This window comes from Lethenteron reissneri, chromosome 7 (genome assembly GCF_015708825.2).
Source record: "Lethenteron reissneri isolate LAM-NWPU_2019-01 chromosome 7, ASM1570882v1, whole genome shotgun sequence".
Taxonomy (NCBI): domain Eukaryota; kingdom Metazoa; phylum Chordata; class Hyperoartia; order Petromyzontiformes; family Petromyzontidae; genus Lethenteron; species Lethenteron reissneri.
Window position 1 is genome coordinate 12,863,838 of NC_083785.1, and position 19,745 is coordinate 12,883,582.

General features: G+C 43.9%; 1 protein-coding gene across 3 annotated transcripts in view; it reads left to right on the top strand.

Annotated features, from left to right (window-relative positions):
- Positions 1-3,069: 3,069 nt before the first annotated feature.
- SLC35F5 (solute carrier family 35 member F5) overlaps positions 3,070-19,745 on the top strand; it is a 29,583-nt gene continuing 12,907 nt past the window's right edge. Inside the window, exons 1-13 of one of the 3 annotated variants that reach the window (XM_061576348.1) lie at positions 3,070-3,224; positions 3,990-4,082; positions 5,667-5,751; positions 7,834-7,948; positions 8,831-8,999; positions 9,821-9,964; positions 13,408-13,476; positions 14,357-14,444; positions 15,454-15,650; positions 17,550-17,631; positions 18,198-18,285; positions 18,406-18,470; positions 19,345-19,449. In XM_061576348.1, the coding sequence (XP_061432332.1) occupies positions 5,697-5,751; positions 7,834-7,948; positions 8,831-8,999; positions 9,821-9,964; positions 13,408-13,476; positions 14,357-14,444; positions 15,454-15,650; positions 17,550-17,631; positions 18,198-18,285; positions 18,406-18,470; positions 19,345-19,449 (1,177 nt within the window). In that variant the 5' untranslated portion in view covers positions 3,070-3,224; positions 3,990-4,082; positions 5,667-5,696. The remainder of the gene's footprint in view (positions 3,225-3,989; positions 4,083-5,666; positions 5,752-7,833; positions 7,949-8,830; positions 9,000-9,820; positions 9,965-13,407; positions 13,477-14,356; positions 14,445-15,453; positions 15,651-17,549; positions 17,632-18,197; positions 18,286-18,405; positions 18,471-19,344; positions 19,450-19,745) is intronic. The other 2 variants (XM_061576357.1, XM_061576366.1) reach the window with 2 other exon arrangements.

Below are 19,745 nucleotides of genomic sequence, written 5' to 3' on the forward strand. Positions count from 1 at the left end.
TTAAAAATAAAACAAATATTTTTAAACATTCATTTTTTTAATGTTTGTTTCGTCTTGGGTCTAATTGTCCACGCTCAACTGACGTTGGCTGTAAATCACCACAATCCCTTACGTTATGGCAAGCTTCGGGGCCACTACCTGGAGTCGTGAAGTTTTGCCATTACGAGTACGGTATATTTCATTAAAGCGTGTTTAAAAAAAAGTATTTGTAAATATTATCTATTAAAAACACATTTACGCATGTCCGAGGTTTGTATTGGCTTTAGCGGTGTGGGCACTGTCTTGATATACCGCTCTCTCTGGCATTCCTCAACGCTTGCAACCCATTGCTGAACATACTTTATCATCCCTTTCCAATAAAATGTCCTGCCCATGATCATCTGCGTTTTTGTCAGCACCCAATGGCCAGAAGATTCATGACACCACTGCAGAGCTTCGTTTTTATACGCCGTTCACACAGAAACGAATCCATTTATTTTTCTGCAATTTAATAAAGCTTCTCTTCCACGGCTTGAAACGTTTCTACGTATTTTTTTCAATGAAATATTTTCTGTCTACCTAGCAGAAGGGGTGGGGGAACCTTTTTTCTGCCAAGAGCCATTTGGATATTTACAACATCATTCGCGGGCCATACAGAATTATCAACTTAAAAATTAGCCTGTTATATTTGGTCAAACATTTAATTAACTCACCCCTAATGTGATGGCTGGAACTGCTTCTCTTTGGCGAGGCGTGTGATGTTAGCTGGTATGGATGATGTTGCTACTCGCAACTGCTTTTCCAGGTTTGCTCCGAGATTTATTGAATTTCGAGTCCCGTCTGCGGTTACCTTGTAGGGCCAGACCAAATCCCACCCTTGGGGCACGCTGTTAGGCTGCAAATATTTTTTTGAATGTCCTCATGTGTCCAACCCATTTCTATATGCAGTTTTTAATGATGTGTGTAGACCAAACAAATAAAAGTACCTGTACTTTCCTGGCAGCACGGTGTGGTTGGTAATTAAAAGGTTCAAAGTGTCTCTGGAAATACAAAGTCTTTCTTATCCGAATCTTAAGCAAAGCGACGATGCACAGCGAAGTGCAGAGGTTCAGTTGCGATTCTTGGTCACAACACGCAAACATGCAGTGCTGTATGGATAGGCTCGCATGTGCAAACGTTATAAGCATTTGCTCAAACAAATTAAATTGAAAATAATGCAGCACAACAGTAGTACTGGGTAAAATTTTAGATAAAATCGAAGTTAAAGACTGTACTTACTGCGTAAACTTTAATATGAAAACGGACACAGTTTTAGATGAAATCGAACATTGTCAAATACTGTACTTGCTGAATACATTTTAATATAAAAACACACAGTTTAAGATAAAATCAGACATAGTTAAAGACTCTAAAATTCCGCGGGCAAATCATTGAGAAAAATCAATGTAATCAATAGCAACGATTCATTTTTGGGTACGAGATGGTCACGGAATCAATAACTTGTCATCAATGGCAACGATTGATGGATAGATGTTCACGGAATCAATAACTTGTCATCAATGGCAACGATTTATTGATGGATCGATATGGTCACGGCATCAGTAACTTGTCATCAATGGCAACGATTTATTGATGGATCGAGATGTTCACGGAATCAATAACATGTCATCAATGGCAACGATTAATTGATGGATCGAGATGGTCACGGAATAACATGTTATCAATGGCAACAATTGATGGATCGATATGTTCACGGAATCAATAACATGTCATCAATGGCAACGATTAATTGATGGATCGAAATGGTCACGGAATCAATAACATGTCATCAATGGCAACGATTAATTGATGGATCGATATGTTCACGGAATCAATAACTCGTCACCAATGGCAACGATTTGATGGATCGATATGGTCACCGAATCAATAACATATCAATGGCAACGATTAATTGATGGATCGATATGGTCACCGAATCAATAACATATCAATGTCAACGACTCATTGTTGGATCGATATGGTCACGGAATCAATAACATGTCAATGGCAACGACTCACTGATGGATCGATATGGTCACCGAATCAATAACATATCAATGGCAACGACTCATTGTTGGATCGATATGGTCACGTCACGGTGAAGTGGCACGCCCCCCCCCCCCTTATTTCCCCTTACTCTGATTGGCTAAGCGCCGCTTGTATTTCCCGTCCGCTTTAATCGTATTACAAAGTGTTAGCGAAGGTAAAAAAAACACTTTAAACAACATCAACATCAACAACATCATCAACAACATCAACATCATCAACATCATCAACAACATCATCAACATCAACAACAACATCAACATCATCATCAACAACATCATCAACAACATCAACACCATCATCAACAACATCATCAACCAATAGCGAGCACGGCTCGCTTGCACGCGTTACGAATAACAAAGCCAAGCCCGTCGGGGTTGGTGGTGGTGGGGGGAGCGCAACAACAACAACAACATATTCTTGGTTCTTTCGGTAAAGTCACCTAGAAGGGAAATAATAAAATAATAATTGTTACATTTTTTTTATTTTATTACTTCCCTTCTACGTGACTTTACCGAAAGAACCAAGAATAGTAATCCCTGCGGTCACGAAAGCTTTAAATCGAAACAACAACAACAACGAGGAGGAGACGCGAGAGGGGGCGGTGCAGAGAGAGCGTCGGCGCGTGACGTCACCAGGGGAGGGGGGGGGGGAAGTGGTGGGCGGCCATCTTGGTACAGGAAGATGGCAGCGCGCGCGTGAGTCCGTTGAGGGGCGGAGGGTGGGGCGGGGGGGCAGGGGGTCGGTGGGGAGGGGGTTTTGCGTGGGGGGGGGGAGGAGTTACCGGGGGGTGGCGGTTTACCGTGGGGGGGAGGGGTTACCGGGGGGCGGGGCTTAGCGTAGGGGGAGGGGTTACCAGGGGGTGGCGGTTTACCGTGGGGGGAGGGGCTTACCGTAGGGGGAGGGGTTTCCGTGTGGGGGGGGGAGGAGTTACCGTTGGGGTGGTGGTTTACCGTGGGGGGGGGGGTAGTGGGGTGCGGGGTGTGGTACCTCCCTTAGCAAGATGGCTGCTGCGGTTTCGTGCGCACTGTAAAGTGGTCACGGGGTGCTGGCAAGGGGGAGGATTGCCGAGTGATGTTGTACAGTTCGGGGTTCCACTCCCTCCTCACCACCGCAGATTCTCGCCGCCGGACGCGACAGGAAGGGAGGAAGCTCACGAGGTACGAATTACGAACTTTAACTGCGCTTGGGTTCTGCAGTAATACGGCAAAATGTTGATTTCGTTAAAACCCACGTAGGTTGTTGTGCAGTACCGTGCTGGTCAACGTCAGCATGTGCACACTGCCGATGTGCTGCGTTCTTCCCCGCCAAACATTCAGCGAGGAAACGAATCCGTTCAGTAAAAAACAATGTAACTGCAGTGAAATAATTCTACTAACTCGAAATGTTGATTTAAAGCTTTCGTGACTGCAGCGATTCATATTCTTGGTTCTTTCGGTAAAGTCACGTAGAAGGGAAATAATAAAATAAAAAAAATATTAAACATAATAAGATGAAATTTTCACGACGTTTCGACTGCAACACAAAGCAATCATCACCAGGTGTGAAATCCACAGCAAGAAAATACAAATGTTGATTGCTTGTGTTGCAGTCGAAACGTCGTGAGAATTTTTATTGATTTATATTTGTATTTATTACTTTATTATTTCCCTTCTACGTGACTTTACCGAAAGAACCAATACTACTACTAACTCGTTGTTTCAGCAAAAATTCAGCGATAAATAAACAACAACAACACTGCAGACAGCTGTAATACGCTGCGTGGGTCCCGACTGTCGCATACGAATGCTATTTTGACGATGCTGATCGCGATGATATAATGGAAATAGAATAAACAAAAAATACTTTAAAGTTGCTGCCAGCTGAGTAATTCGTGTCACTCACATAATTGTGGTTTGTTCCACGCTTTTATTTTTATATTTTAGCGTCAGTGAAGCTACATCATCGGTGGCCGCCTCCTTGTGATCGCTTCCTCATCATTAACCATTCAAACTCGTGGCCGGAACATCACAGTTCAGGTGTGTATCATCATCATATTCATCATCATCGTCGTCGTCAATCCACTGCTGGATGTCCCTTACGAAGGCAACCTCCAAGCAGAAGCAATCTCTATTACGATTCTGTTATGCAATAAGTCAATACTGTTGTAAAAACAATATTTGCCCGTGATCACGTCACCCGGAATGTGTCAGATCTTTGCAGCTAAGCAGGGTTAAAGGCCGGATAATAGCGCTTGGGAAAAGGCTAAGCATGTTGTTTTACAGGCAGAGGGCAAGTGGCAACAAAACCCCGTGTTGTACTATACTTATATGTGCCTCCCGGCACTCACCAGCGTGGTGAAGTATGGTCAAACGACCTGCACGGCGCGGGAACGGCCCTCGTCCAGCAGTGGATTGACAAAACGGGGCCGTGCGTGTGTGCAGTACACACACAGAGCACACACACACAGACACAGTACACACACACAGTACACACAGTACACACACAGTACACACACAGCACACACAGTACACACGCACAGTACACACACACGCAGTGCACGCACGCAGTACACACACAGTACACACACAGTACACACACAGTACACACACGCAGTACACACAGTGTACACACACAGTGTACACACACACACAGTACACACAGTACACGCACGCAGTACACGCACGCAGTACACACACACAGTACACACACACAGTACACACACGCAGTACACATACAGTACACACAGTACACGCAGTACGCGCACGCAGTACATACACGCACGCAGTACACATACGCACGCAGTACACACAGCACGCACGCAGTACACACAGCACGCACGCAGTACACACAGCACGCACGCAGTACACACACACAGTACACACACGCAATACACAACGTCCATCGGAAATGCGTCGTCAACGCTAAGATCGTGCGTGTGTGTGTCCGAACCTGTTCTGGCCATCCTCTCGGTTGATTTACCCCCAAATAATTCACCCGGTGGGTTGTGTGAACATCAGCATTGGGGAGACAAAAGCGGCCGGGCGTGGTGTTGGTCACATTGGCCGCCCACTTTATGTTGCGTGGCCATTCCTAATAGGTGCTCACTAACAGCGTTTGTTGCAACAATATGTAAGGCAATTGGGGGGGGGGGGGGCGCATGTTTTATTTTGAGCTTTGTGTTGTACCAACAATTCGGTGTAAGAGTACTGTACAGTATATGGGTGACTATCAGCGCTGTGACCTAGGTTCAATCCCTTATCGTGATGTACAGAGAACACCAATTACAATGCCAACGTGGCTAACGTGTTGTTAATGTGTTGAAGGAAATAGGATCGGTTTAGCATTAATTAAACATAGTAAGCAGTTCAGTCTTGATTTGAAGCTTTCGTGAACTGCAGGAATCCATACTCTGGTTCTTTCGGTAAAGTCACGTAGATATTATTTTTTTCTATCTACGAGACTTTCCCGAAAGAACCAGAGAGTATGGTAAGCAGTTGTTTTCTCGCCAAACGGCGAAATAGTTTGTCGTTCATAGATAGCAAATGATATTTCCCCAAATGGTACAAATTTCACCTTCATATGATAACCAGATCACCCGGTACACGTCCAATCTTTGTCAGATCTCAGAAGCAAAGCAGGATTGAGCCCATATGGTGCTTGGAAGGTTACCAGCATCCGAGCCAAGTTGTCATGTGATGCTTAGAGGTCAGTTCAGAAAAAAAAATATTGTTGTACTGTACTTGTATGCTCTCACGTCTATGCTCCCCACCTTCATGAACTTCTAATAACCAGCGTGAAGAATTTGTGATACAATCGCACGACTCGCCGTACGTGTGGAGGCCCCCATTCCGTAGGGGATTGACATAATGACTGCATTGACATTACATTTTTTGAACTCCGAACGTCTTGACTTACCACTTTATTACTGGATACTTAGATGTTTTGCATGTCAGGGACTTTCGGTTTCTGCACAGTTGCTCAATGCGGTAGAAATTATTTATTCTTATGATTGGAATCTTGTTCCAGAGTCGAACATAACAATCACGGTTAGTTAAATAAAACCTGGTGCTCATTTTACTGGTCTCTTAAATGGTGTTGAAGATGATTATCTAACTATAAGTGTGACCGGAGTTGGGATGTGAACTCTGAACCTCGGTATTGTGGGGGAATATACTTTGTAAACTAAGCTATATTTAGGCATACATGAGCAGTGAACTGTAAGCTTTTGGGTAGTACCTCGCCTAGGTCGATTCAGCCTCAAATAGCGTGATCAACATCAACACTGGGGGCATACCACTGGACGTGCGTCGTGCCGATTCAACTACCCCATTCATTTTCTGGTTTGAATTGACATTGAAATGTGCTTGCAAACACAACTTAATCCATTGAAGCAAGTGTGTAGATTGTCTTCTACTTATACATGCGTAAGTAGAACAGGTCTTACAGGATGATGACAACACAGAACGTGTATTTTGGCATAGCTGTGCCTTTTATGTAAAATACGTGTGAGCTGCACTGTTTAATTGCATAAAGAAATGACAAATAATTCGTAGTGAAGGCTTGCAATGTTTGCCCTATATGGGACAAGCTTGAAAATTACTGGACTGTATAGCCCCAATATAGCTCTAATGGCCCAGCACAGATGTTTATTCATTATTCAAGCAGCTCAATTTTCCACATGAGGATTGTAAGAGCCACATTGCAGCTTTTAAAATAATCCATTTAGCAGACAACAATGTCAACCCAAGGGGTCATCATGCATCACCAGTCAAATATGTGGTTTGTATAGTTTGTGAAGCTCATTAATTGCACAATATATGTTGTACTGTATATGTTCTTTTCAGCCAAGAAACTGCTGTCCTGATGCTTATGTTTAATGCGTTGTATTTACTTCCACGTGGATGTACAGTTCTTAATTGGAGCACGATTTTCTTGCTTTTTTACTTGGGCGTGTTACCCCTGAGCCACATCAGCTACAGTATTTAATTTATTCCTACTCTGATAAGTTTCGATCGTCAGCAGGGTGTGTCCTACCTTTGTACACTTGTTGGAAGCAAACAATCAATGGTCTGCTGTGTTAGGTTGGCAGTTTGAGCCTACCTCGTGTGATGTAGCATGCTTGCCGCTGAGGAAGCAGATATGGATGCATGTTTTTGTTGAACTTCTTTCACACCATATGTAGCCAATCGGAGGTGTGGATATCTGGATTCTGTGTTTTGAGGATACACATGTTTTCATGTGTACATTAAAACTCTACAACATCATTATACTCTACACAAATCCTTTGTGCACAGGTGCATGGTGGGTAGTCCCTGACACTGTAGTATGTCATATTGATGCCACCTGTCACTATGCACTGAATTACATTTTGTGAGGTATTTTCTCAGTTAAATGTCAAGGAATAAGCCTGCAAGCTTACTCTGTTTTGATTCATGTGTGAGACATTTTTTCGAGGTACCAGTTTGTAAGTTCTGTATGTTTTTTATTCCAAATGGTTTATATTTGACCTGTTATGATGCTTTGATTGGATTATTAAACAATCCATGCAACTAATCATCTAACAATCTATTATGTTCGATTAGTGTATGTTGTATATGCATTCATATGAACCTTTCGACCAGCCAGTGGTGCTTTAGTAACTAAAGTGTTAAAATCGGGATCCTGGATCTTTAAAGTTCTGAAAATAGTACGGGGGCAATTTGCGGCATAACTAATTTAAACTCCGTTACAAACTGTGCCCTGTCTCGTCCTAAATCTGCAATCCCTTTTATCTCCCTGTGTTTCTAGGGACATTTTCTGCATACAAGTTTGTTGGCCACAAAGTGCCGAAATGTAATTTTCAAGACATCCCGAGAGCCATCGGCACGGCCTCTCACTCACACAATCTGAGTGTTGCGTGCAGGTAAGAGATTGCTTCTAGATTTGAAGCTTTCGTGGCTGCAAAAATAAATAATAAAATACTAATAATGGAAATAATAATAGAAATAAAATTATAGATCACGACGTTTTTGGCACAACACAAGCATCCGTCATCAGGTGGGACAACCACAGCAAGAAACAATTGCTGAAGTGGGCAAAAGAGCTGCTGTAACAAGAGGCTATATAGGTAAGAGACGGGGGAGGAGCCAGGGAGGAGAGAAAAAATGAGAGAGAAGGAGAGACCTCCTTCTCTATCTCAACAAATGTTAATTAAACCCATGTATTAGCATTATTAACAATGTAGAATTATAGGGCATAGGAAACTGCTTACTCGGTTCGAAGCTTTCGTGACTGCAGGAATTATTCTTTGGTTCTTTCGGTCGGCCTATGTGTGTGTCTGTCTTTGTGTGAGTCTCTCTCTGCTTGTGTGTCTGTCTGTGTGTCTATGTTTTGTCTCTGTCTCAAATTTAGCAATCTTTGGAGGAACGTAATCAACCAGGTGGGGTGTTTACTTGTGTTGGCCGACTCTCTCTGATATTTCCAAGTTTACTATGTTTGTTTTCTCATTCATTTGTACCTGATGATGGTTGCTTGTGTTGCAATCGAAACGTATTCTATTATTATTTTATTTCTTTCTACGTGACTTCACCGAAAAAAACCAAAGAATGCTTACTCGGTCTTCTGTAATGAACTCGGCCTCTCAGCTTTGCTGGCTCAGCATACGACATAATTCCCCTGGGCCAGCCTCGCCAACCACCGATCCCATTTGATTATTTTATGCTTCGATCAATTGCATTGTTTCCCTTTAATCGCATCAACTGGCCAAGTGTACCGGCCACATGGCTGTTCCATGTGTTTGCGGCAGCCGTGCTGGGCGGCGCCGACCGTTGCTGGGGCTGGCGGTGATGCAGCGCGCCTCCCCTGTTGCCGCCGCCCCCCCGGCACTCACCGCGCCGCGCCGCCGCATGCTGCTCGGGGTCTTCATCCTCCTCCTCGTCGACATCATCTGGGTCGCCTCCTCTGAGCTCACCTGGGTACGGATGCGATGATGCAATGACGACGAGCGGCACTGGACCTGAAGTGTGCCCCAAAGTGGGTTAACTTGTCACAGTGGGCATGCCAATCTTTGTTTTTACTCTCTATTACAGTGAAAAGTCTGACCGAGTGTCATGACTTTTCCAGGAGGGTCCGGCCACGTTTTCAAATTAGGGGGCAATAGCTTCGATGTAGATTCCAATTGCGTAAATTTTACGGATCATTTTTCAAATTTGGCAAGTTTAGACCATGACGCCGGCACCCAGTGGCACTTACGCTCGTGAATGATGGTGTGGGATTTTTTACGTAAGTGCGAAGCAGATTACCTTGCTTTTTATGGTTACTACGCCTGAAATATTAATCGGGGCAGATGCTGGATTAAAACAGTGAGCCTCTGCAACAAGCGGCGAATGTGTTATAGCTGGTCCATGTGTTATAGCTAGATTACCCATGACCAAATCACCTGGGTTGCACCTGACTTTGCTAGATCTCAGAATCCAAGCAGTTTTGAACCTGGATAACGCTTGGTTGTGTGACTACCATGAATAGGTGTTGTAAACTGCAGGGCTACGTGGTGGACAAAAGACAGCGACAGTCGACTTGTTATACCATACTTCTTTGCTTCATTGTTTGTTGCCCTTGGCACTAACCTGCGCCACCATAACCTTCACGGTGTAGAGGGGCCCTCATCCAGCAGTGGATTGCCAAAGGGATCTGTACATTACAGTTTATTGGTGTGAGAATTGCTTTTTCAGAATTTTGTTGCGTTGTCATTGAAGTACCACTGCAAATGTGTGTGTCTGTGTTTGTGGATCCGCAGTATGCTTTCCGCACATTTGAGAAGCCCTTTTTCAGTACATTTGCCAAGACTTCCATGTTTGTGGTCTACCTACTTGGGTTCCTGCTCTGGAAGCCATGGCGCCAGAAGTGCATGCAGGGGGTCTGCTTGGCGCACAGCGTTCCGGTAATTTCCTACATGAACAGTGCGGCCCATTTATTTTTATTTTTTACTAGCTGTACTACCCGGCTTCGCCCGGGACTTGTATCTACCACGGCCGGCCGCCTTTGTCTCCCCAGTGGCGATGTTAATACGCTACAGTAGTTAAGTTACTCGTTTGAGGCAGAGTCGACCTAGGGGAGGTTCAAATAATCGTCACCGGTGGTGGCCGTGAGCGGGAATCGAACTGGGTTTGCCGGGTTGGTAGCGCAGCGTAGCGTTAAGCACTACACCCACCGCTCCTCACACACCACACACGCACAGACACACACACAGACACACACACAGACACACGCAGACACACACAGACAGAAACACACACACAGACAGCACGCTAACCACTACACTACCGCTCCCCACACACCACACACGCACACACACAGACACACACACAGACACACACACAGACACACACACACAGACACACACACACAGACACAGGCAGCACGCTAAGCACTACACTACCGTTCCCCCTACACAACACACGCGCGCGCGTCCATAGGTACATATACACGCGCTTGCTGCAGACACACACGACTTTCAGGGTGCATACGGCAGTAAACGACTGAAATAATAAAGCGGCAATGCTGTGTAAGGAACGCCTTAGACCCGCATTATACATTTGTGTAATGCGAGCGTAAACACACAAACACACACAAACACATACACAATACACACACACATACATGCAGACACACAGACAGACACATAACACACATACATACACACACATACAAACACAGAAACACATACACACACATACATAGACACACACATACATACACACAAACACATCCACAGACGTACATACACACATACATACAGGCACGCAGACATACACATAAACACATACAAAAAAAACCCACATACATACACACACACATACATACACACAAACACATGCACACACATACATACACACATGCATACAGACACACAAACATACACATAAACACATACACACATACACATGACCCGGCTTCGCCCGGGACTTGGATCCACCACGGCGGCAAAACCGACATACATACACACACAGACACACACACAAACACATACACACACATACATACACACATGCATACAGACACACAGACATACACATAAACACATACACATGACCCGGCTTCGCCCGGGACTTGGATCCACCACGGCGGCAAAACCGACATACATACACACACAGACATACACACAAACACATACACACACATACATACACACATGCATACAGACACACAGACATACACATAAACACATACACATGACCCGGCTTCGCCCGGGACTTGGATCTACCACGCCCAGCCGCCTTTGTCTCCCAAGTGCCGATGTTAATACGCCACACCAGTTACTCGTTTGAGGCTGAGTGGACCTAGGGGAGGTTCAAATAATCGTCACCGGTGGTGGCCGTGAGCGGGAATGGAACTGGGTTCGCCGGGTTGGTAGCGCAGCGTAGCGTTAAGCACTACACCCACCGCTCCTCACACACCACACACGCACAGACACACGCAGACACACACAGACAGACACAGACAGACACACACACACACAGACACACAGACAGCACGCTAAGCACTACACTACCGCTCCCCACACACCACACACGCACACACACAGACACACACACAGACACACGCAGACACACACAGACAGACACAGACAGACACACACACACACAGACACAGACAGCACGCTAAGCACTACACTACCGTTCCCCCTACACAACACACGCGCGCGCGTCCATAGGTACACATACACGCGCTTGCTGCAGACACACACGACTTTCAGGGTGCGTAAGGCAGTAAACGACTGAAATAATAAAGCGGCAATGCTGTGCGAGGAACGCCTTAGACCAGCAACACATTTGTGTAATGCGAGCGTAAACACACAAACACATACAAACACATACACACACATAAATACACACACATACACACAAACACATACACACAGACATACACATACACACAAACACACACATACATGCACACAAACACATACACAATACACACACACATACATGCAGACACAGACAGACACATAACACACATACATACACACACATACACACACATACATAGACACACACATACATAGACACACACATACATACACACAAACACATGCACACACGTACATACACACATACATAGAGACACGCAGACATACACATAAAGACATAAAAAAAACCCACATACATACACACACACATACACACAAACACATACATACACATACATACACACATACATAGAGACACACAGACATACACATAAACACAAACACACATACACATGACCCGGCTTCGCCCGGGACTTGGATCCACGATGCCCCGCCGCCTTTGTCTCCCCAGTGACGATGTTCACACACGACAGCAGTTACGCTTTTGAGGCTGAGTGGACCTAGGGGAGGGCCAGGTCCGTTTCAAATAATCGTCAGCGGTGGTGGGCGTGAGTTGGAATCGAACTGGGGTCGCTGAAGCAGCTTAATGACTGTTTGTACAAAGAACATATAAAGAATCGATTATAATAACCAGGCAAGAGTCCACATTATAGACTGCCAGTACACGCACTCAGCTTCATAAGCAGGCTAGAGTGTACATGATAGAGTGGCAGTACGCTCACCGAGCTTAATAAGCAGGCTACAGTGTACATGATAGACTGGCAGTACGCTCACCCAGCTTAATGAGTATTTGTACAGTGAACATTAAAGTAATCGATTGTTGGCGCGTTGGGTTTAAAAGTAATATTAATAGCACACATTGTGGTGGGGGTGTAGTGAAGAGTAGGAAAAACTTTGATGAATTTACCTCAGAGTGGCGTGGTGGGTGTCGAGGCCTAGTAGCGTGCAAAGCCTGCGGCCTCGCCTAAAATTGTCGGCTTGGAAGAGGCAGGGTACGGGTGGCGTTCCTTCCCCCCCCCCTAGCGCTCCAACAATACTGTGTAATGGCTATTATTTAATTAAATACGGAGCTTATGAAAGTGGCGAAGGCGTGGCTAGCCGTTGGCAGGGGCAACCGCCGTCCAATGAAACTGCAGCCCTTGGCGAAGGCGTGGCTAGCCGTTGCCAGGTCCAATGAAAGCGGCGAAGGCGTGGCTAGCCGTTGCCAGGGGCAACCGCCGTCCAATGAAAGTGCGTATGGGCCAAAGTCCACACACACACACACAGACAGACAGACATGAACGATTTTATATATATAGATTGCACTTTCAATGGCACTTTCACCACTCTGTTCCAAAGTTTTACCATGTGTCAAAGACCTTTTCGGTCTGGTGGGTATTGATGGCTGGTAACTGCATAAATACTCTGCTTATGCATGTTTTAATCTGTAGTGGCTGTTGATACAAAATTTAAAGAACTTTACTCATGTTCACTGCTACTCCTGCTGCTAATTTGTCTTTTGTTTTCTTTTTTAGTTTATTGAGACGGATGTTGGGTGCATCAGCACCAAAAGCCGCAGTGAAGCCAGCGCTAATTCCTTGTTGGTACGTGTGCGAGTGTGCTCTTTAATTGCACTTGTCCCAACAGCATGTGTAGGCTAACAGGGGCATCTTTGTTTTTCCAAGAAATTATGGAGCACGAATGGGGGTTATCCATTTCTAGACACCCTACAAAACTAATTTGGAGAAGGGATGAGTTTCAGATGTTTAAAAAACTACTTTTGGATTTTTAAGGATCATTTCAGGTCATGTACTCATGCAAGATGTCTTCTTGTGAACAATAGTAAGGTCACCTGATGCCATATCGGTAACGTCCCTTTTTGTTTTGTATCTACGTCCTGATATTTGGATTAATTCGGATATTGGGAGCACATCCCTCTTGAGAGAAATTATAGAGAAAACTACATTTTTATTCAAAGCCTCAATGTTGTATATTGATTCATTAGTTTAACATTCTCCTCTGTAAGATACGGAGCCATCGCTGTCACCATATTCATTCACCGCTTGAGCAGACATGAAGAGGGTCATTATAAATCAGTGGCATGTCTGTAAATGTTTCACGCCGTGGTTCTGTACTGCCCATAATTGGTGCCGAGCAAAGAAAAAAGGTCCCAGTTTCATTGGGCTAAACATGGGGAAAATTCCTTTTATACGCTTGAAACAAAGAATAAGACATTCTTGTACAGTATGTGCGAAGATGCATTATCATAAGCATTTAGACATAATAACCCATGACTGTTTTTTTGGCTCAAAAGATTGTTTTGCAGCAATTACATCTTATCCAGTTCAATAAGGGTGTTCCGTAATCGTGTATGAATGCTCATGTGTGTCTGTGTGAGGATAGTTTAGTGGTCGCTTGTGCCTGCTAGGCGATATACATCTAGTTTATTGCTTATATCGCTCCTCTCCCTGTTGACCCTCATAGGGTGAACCACTGTACATGCCCGTGAATTTTAATGACTCCAGTGGAGAACAAAGCAGCAGCGTTGAGGGCAATGATACAGAAGATCCTGGTATGAAGAGAGTGGGCAAACATGCAATGCATACCCGAACATTTCCCTTTAATGCATCGAAATAAAGTGTAGCCAATTTTAACGGAACTTTTCTCTACCCTACTCGTATATATAACTCTAAACACATCATCGCAATATATTTAATCCCTCCGCTATTGCTGAAACTTTATTTCACTGTAACTTCCTTCATGTATGTCTATACGGTACCTACATAACCATAACCACATGACTGCTTAACACCTACCCTAATACTGACACTGCTTCACTTTAACTGTGACTCTATTTCTGTTCCCAACTATAAGAGCAACCATATCCTTAAAACACACTTACTTGACAGTAACATGAATACTCTACCTAACTATAATCACAACGTGTATACTCTACCAGACCATCACCCTAACCCTCACTTAACAATGCAATTGACCTTAACGCACTTTGACCTGAACATGACATTTATCCTCTGCCAAAATCTTAACCCTTGATATTTTGCTTGTATATCTTTAATCAAGGATGCTACCATGCTGTCAGCGTTAGCACAATAGATTTGCGATCCAGAGGTCAAAGACAATGCAAATATAAGTGATTGTTTTGTTTGCATGTTCACCACAAGTACGTGTGGTTAATGCAGACTTGATTCCTTGCAAAAGGAATCTATTTGGTGTTTGAATATCTGTACACCTGTTTTATTGCCAGAAAGGGTAAAACCTATTCTTATTTTTTAATCCAGATGTTGCTGGTGTGTTTCTATCTCAGCACAGCATTTTAACAATGGTGCATTTTCTTAAATTCCCCCCCTGCCCACCACCAGTCTATGTCCACCCAGCTGTATAAAAAATATCTGGCCTGGCATGGAAGAGCAGGCCAAATACTCTCTAGAGGAGCTCTTTTGAGCAAACTATTGCAAGGGTGCACCTTTACCTTATACCCTATACCTTACTTTTTACTCTGTACCTTAACTGTGACTAAGATGCCCACCTTAATCACAAACATTAAATCCAACTTCTGCAAGCAGGCGACGCCAAGAGGCCACGCGTGCGCTTCAGCAAGCTGACGGAGGTGCGGCAGCTGCCGTCGAGGGATGCGCTGGCTGCCAAGCTGTCGCGCATGTCCTACTGGGCCGGGAGAGACCACGAGGCGGCCATACGGGCCGCGGGCAAGCTTCCTGTGGGCCAGGTCGCCAAGATCAGCCTGCTGCTATGTTTTGTGGTGGGTCACAGTAGGTCCCTCCACTTGACGAAGCTCCAGAGAGCCCTTAACAGAGGGAGTTTTCACTTTGAGACCTCCTTTACCAGTGGCAAAATATAGTAATAGGTTTTTACCCTTTCAACTGGTAGAAAAACTGACACCTTTATACAAGGGATCATGTTTGATCAGTTTGTACCAGTTGAAAGGGTAAAAACCTATTACTATATTTTGCCACTGGTAAAGGAGGTCTCATAGTGTAAATGCTTACCCCGAGCTCTCAATACTGAGATAGTGCACTGTTTTTGAGTTGTACGCCTTTTGGCGTCATCTGGTCCAACACCAATGGAGACTAGGCTCTAAGAAAAGCTGTCTCGGGTGTGGAGCAATCAACTTCAAGGACAGTGCATATCATTATCAGAGTTGTTTCTTTTTGTTTGCATTTTGACTGCTTGTGTTGTGGTTATTGCAAAAACATGATCCCTTGTATAAAGGTGTCAGTTTTTGTACCAGTTGAAAGGGTAAACAACCTATTACTAGAGGGAGTTTTCATCTACTCTTTCACGCTGACATTTAGTTGATCAACTAAATGTTGCATACCCATGTATATACAGCTCTGTGAACAGAGATGAGGGGAGGGGGATTTAATAAACTTGCCGATCGCTTAAAATGCCACGCTGTTAGAACTGGCAACCTCTTAATTGGAAGTTCATAGCGCTCCCCATTACACCAAGCAGCATATCTTTCTGTAAAGCAGTAGGAGAAATAAGGCAGCTTAATCTAATACATCTATTATGGTCTTTGTCATACACTGCTGGTTGAGAACTTATTCATATTCTTAGGTTTTTTCGGTAAAGTCACGTTGTGCACATCGTGGGGGTTATTTTACCATGCTTCACCACGCTGCCCAGTGTGTGTTGGTGAAGGTAGGGGAGTATAGATGTGGGAGCGTAGTACAGTACATCATTGTGTTTTTCTGCACCACCCTCCACTGCCCACCATATAGCTTCGCAGCATATAATAACCTGTTGCGCGGTGGTCACCCGTCCAAGCACTACATGCACACACGTGCTTAGCTTCTGGGATCTGAATAATCCAGTGTATTCCGGATGATTTGGTCATAGATTGAGTCACTTCATTTTTTCTTTGCCGAATTGGTTCACTTTTAATTGCTAATACCACACTCGTGCACTGTTTTTAGTAGTGTTCGAATTATAACTGTAAATGCAGGAACTTTGTCTCGTGTACTTAATTTAGACTCATTCACCGAATCCTTAATGTATTTATTTGAAACCATACGAGGGATAGTTTTATCCTGGTTGTGAGTAGGATACATGTTCTAGAAGGAATTGTACATCTTTATTTGTCTCAAATGTTATTCATCAACTTGTAATCCAGTATATGGTACTTACGTGAATGAAACAGTGAATTGGAAACTGCGTAAGAGCGTGGCAACCAGAAGCCATTAACTGCTGATCTAAACTTGTTTTTGTTGCTTTCAGTTATAAAAAAGAATAATTAAACTCTATCTCGACATTATTGTTGTTTCTGAAGTGTGTTATTTTGTCCTTTTAAATATATATTTAAATCTGGGGTGAAGAGTACATCGACTAAATATATCTTATTTTGGCACAAAATAGGAAAACATGCCCTCATGTGTGTACAGCCTAAATCTTGCTTTCATTCATAAAGGTTTTGCATACATAGGTGTGTATAAAACTTGCCCGAACCGCCTATCATTGAAACATTCTTACTGATCTTTGTGTATTTAACAAAACAGTTAATTGTCAATGCAAGTTTATATTTTCCCAGCATCAGTTGCTAGACTTCATAAAACATGGTAGTGGATAACAAAATGAATAAAGCTGTGTTCCGACAGGTTGTAACTTTCTGAGTATGTCTGTGTTTGCTCTTTTTTTGCAGTGGTTCATGGCCAATTTGTCCTTTCAAACAGCACTGGTAAAAACCCAGGTCGCCATTGTGAACATTCTCACCTCTACGTCTGGTAAATGCTTCAATCGCATATCCACATTTTTTAAAAGAGCATCTGAATAAGCAGTGCGCCAATTAGCAGAGCTCCATCAACAGGTCACAATGGATCTCATGTGCTAAATGTTAAGGTGTCTTGTTAAAAGAGATACAATGGCATTTCATGTGTGAAGGACGTTTATTAAACAAGTTATTCTGGTGATACTGCAAAGCCAGCAGTGCAGGAGCATTAAAAAACCCAACACATTCATCAACACAATAAGACTTTTGAACAATGGCCATTTTACATTGCTTGAAACGTCACCTCTTATATACCTTTCCTCAATGTTTTCACATCTCATATTGGGCTTAAAATGCAACAAAGATACCTTTTAAAACATGCATATGATATTAAAATGGAGCTATGATATTAATACATCGACCTGGTTCATGACATGTATTGGGCCTGCCTACTTTGAAGCCACTCAAGAATATTTGCATGGCTTGTCTGTGGGTGTGCTTGTGGAAACGGGGCGTTTTGGCGCATGTGCCTAGCTGAGGTTTTTTCTTATCGATGTGTAATTGTTGCCTGGATGTGTTTAGGTCTGTTCACGCTGGTGCTGGCTGGTGTGTTCCCCAGTAACAGCGGAGATCGCTTCACTCTCTCAAAACTGTTGGCTGTTGGCCTCAGGTATTGTCTTACACGTGCACACTGTTACGTTGTGTTCGTACTCACAGAAGTGCCTCCAAAAGTATTAACCAGACCAACAAGGGGATCAAAACAACTGCGGGGGTGTTTTTGTGTGAGCAGTATTGGTGGCGAGGTGCTGGTGAGGGTGTCTCTCAGCACACAGCCAGGAGACAAACAAGAGCTTGGTGAGACATGCACACAACCCACACAGACACGACACAAGACGAAGTTCCCAGTGTAGCCTTTAACAGACTGTTTGAACAAGTGCTGTTAGCGGCACTGTGCGCCTAAATACATGAACGCCTGCACAGTTAAACACCCAAACACACACACATACATCTGCATGCACTATTGTAAAACATCAAGCATGAATTTGCTACACACCCACATATATGTGTAGTGCTGTATTTAACGTGCATATTTCAGTGAGCCCTGAGTACAAGCAAGGCCATAACAAGCCTTGACATGGAACACCATTGTTTATTTTAATACATAACATTTTCTATCTTAAGTCTATTTAAGTGTCACTGTATCAGTTACAATTGTTTAAACTTATTGGCACATTCCGTAGGTAATTCATAATTGTGAAAACATCTACAACTATCCTTTTGCCCGTCCAAGTACGGGTGTTTTGCAGTAAATCTGAAACTTGCATGCGAAAAGCAGACCGTGACGTGATATTCATTGCATTAATTCATGTGCAGTTTATAAGGGCGCGGTGACACAGACCTATTTAATTTGAAGGTTATAATCCCTTGTTCATCATGACGTCCTTTTTACTTTGATGTCTCAACAGCGTTACGGAGATCGCGTGACGTGAGGGTTCTGCCTTTGTAGTGAAGGTTGTAAGTTGACACCGAGGAGGGGGGAGGAGGCGCCTTGCCCCCCCCCATGTGGAGTGACGTCAGCCGCTAATTATTAATGAGGGGTGAGGGGGTGTCCATTTGGAGGACGTCACCTGCTCATGAATATTATATAACAGGAGGCAAACTTTTTGTTGGATGTGTTCACGCATGTGCACATGTACTCGTTTTCCTGTACCGTTTTGGCTCTGTGCAGGCTTCGTGTGCTCTTTGGCGGGCGCGGCACTCTACGCAGTGTACGTGGTGATTCTCAAGAGGCGGGTAGAGAGGGAGGACAAGGTGGACCTGCCCATGTTCCTTGGTAAGTTATGTACCCGACCTGCTACTGGTCGCGTTGTGGCGGAAAGAACAATGGATGATGCTGCATGTGTGTGAGATTAAGCTAGTTGTAATTACTGGCGAAACGTCGTACTCAGATTGCAAATGTTGTGGCTTTGCTCTCCAACACACCGGTGTGCTGTATTAGTAAAGAATTTACATGTTCTGTATACATGACAAACTTTACTAAGTAGGTGTGTCGGGCGGTGGCGGGTTTAACGACACATCTATATATTTACGCGATCTAACCCAAAAAAAAAACCTGTTATGGATATTGGT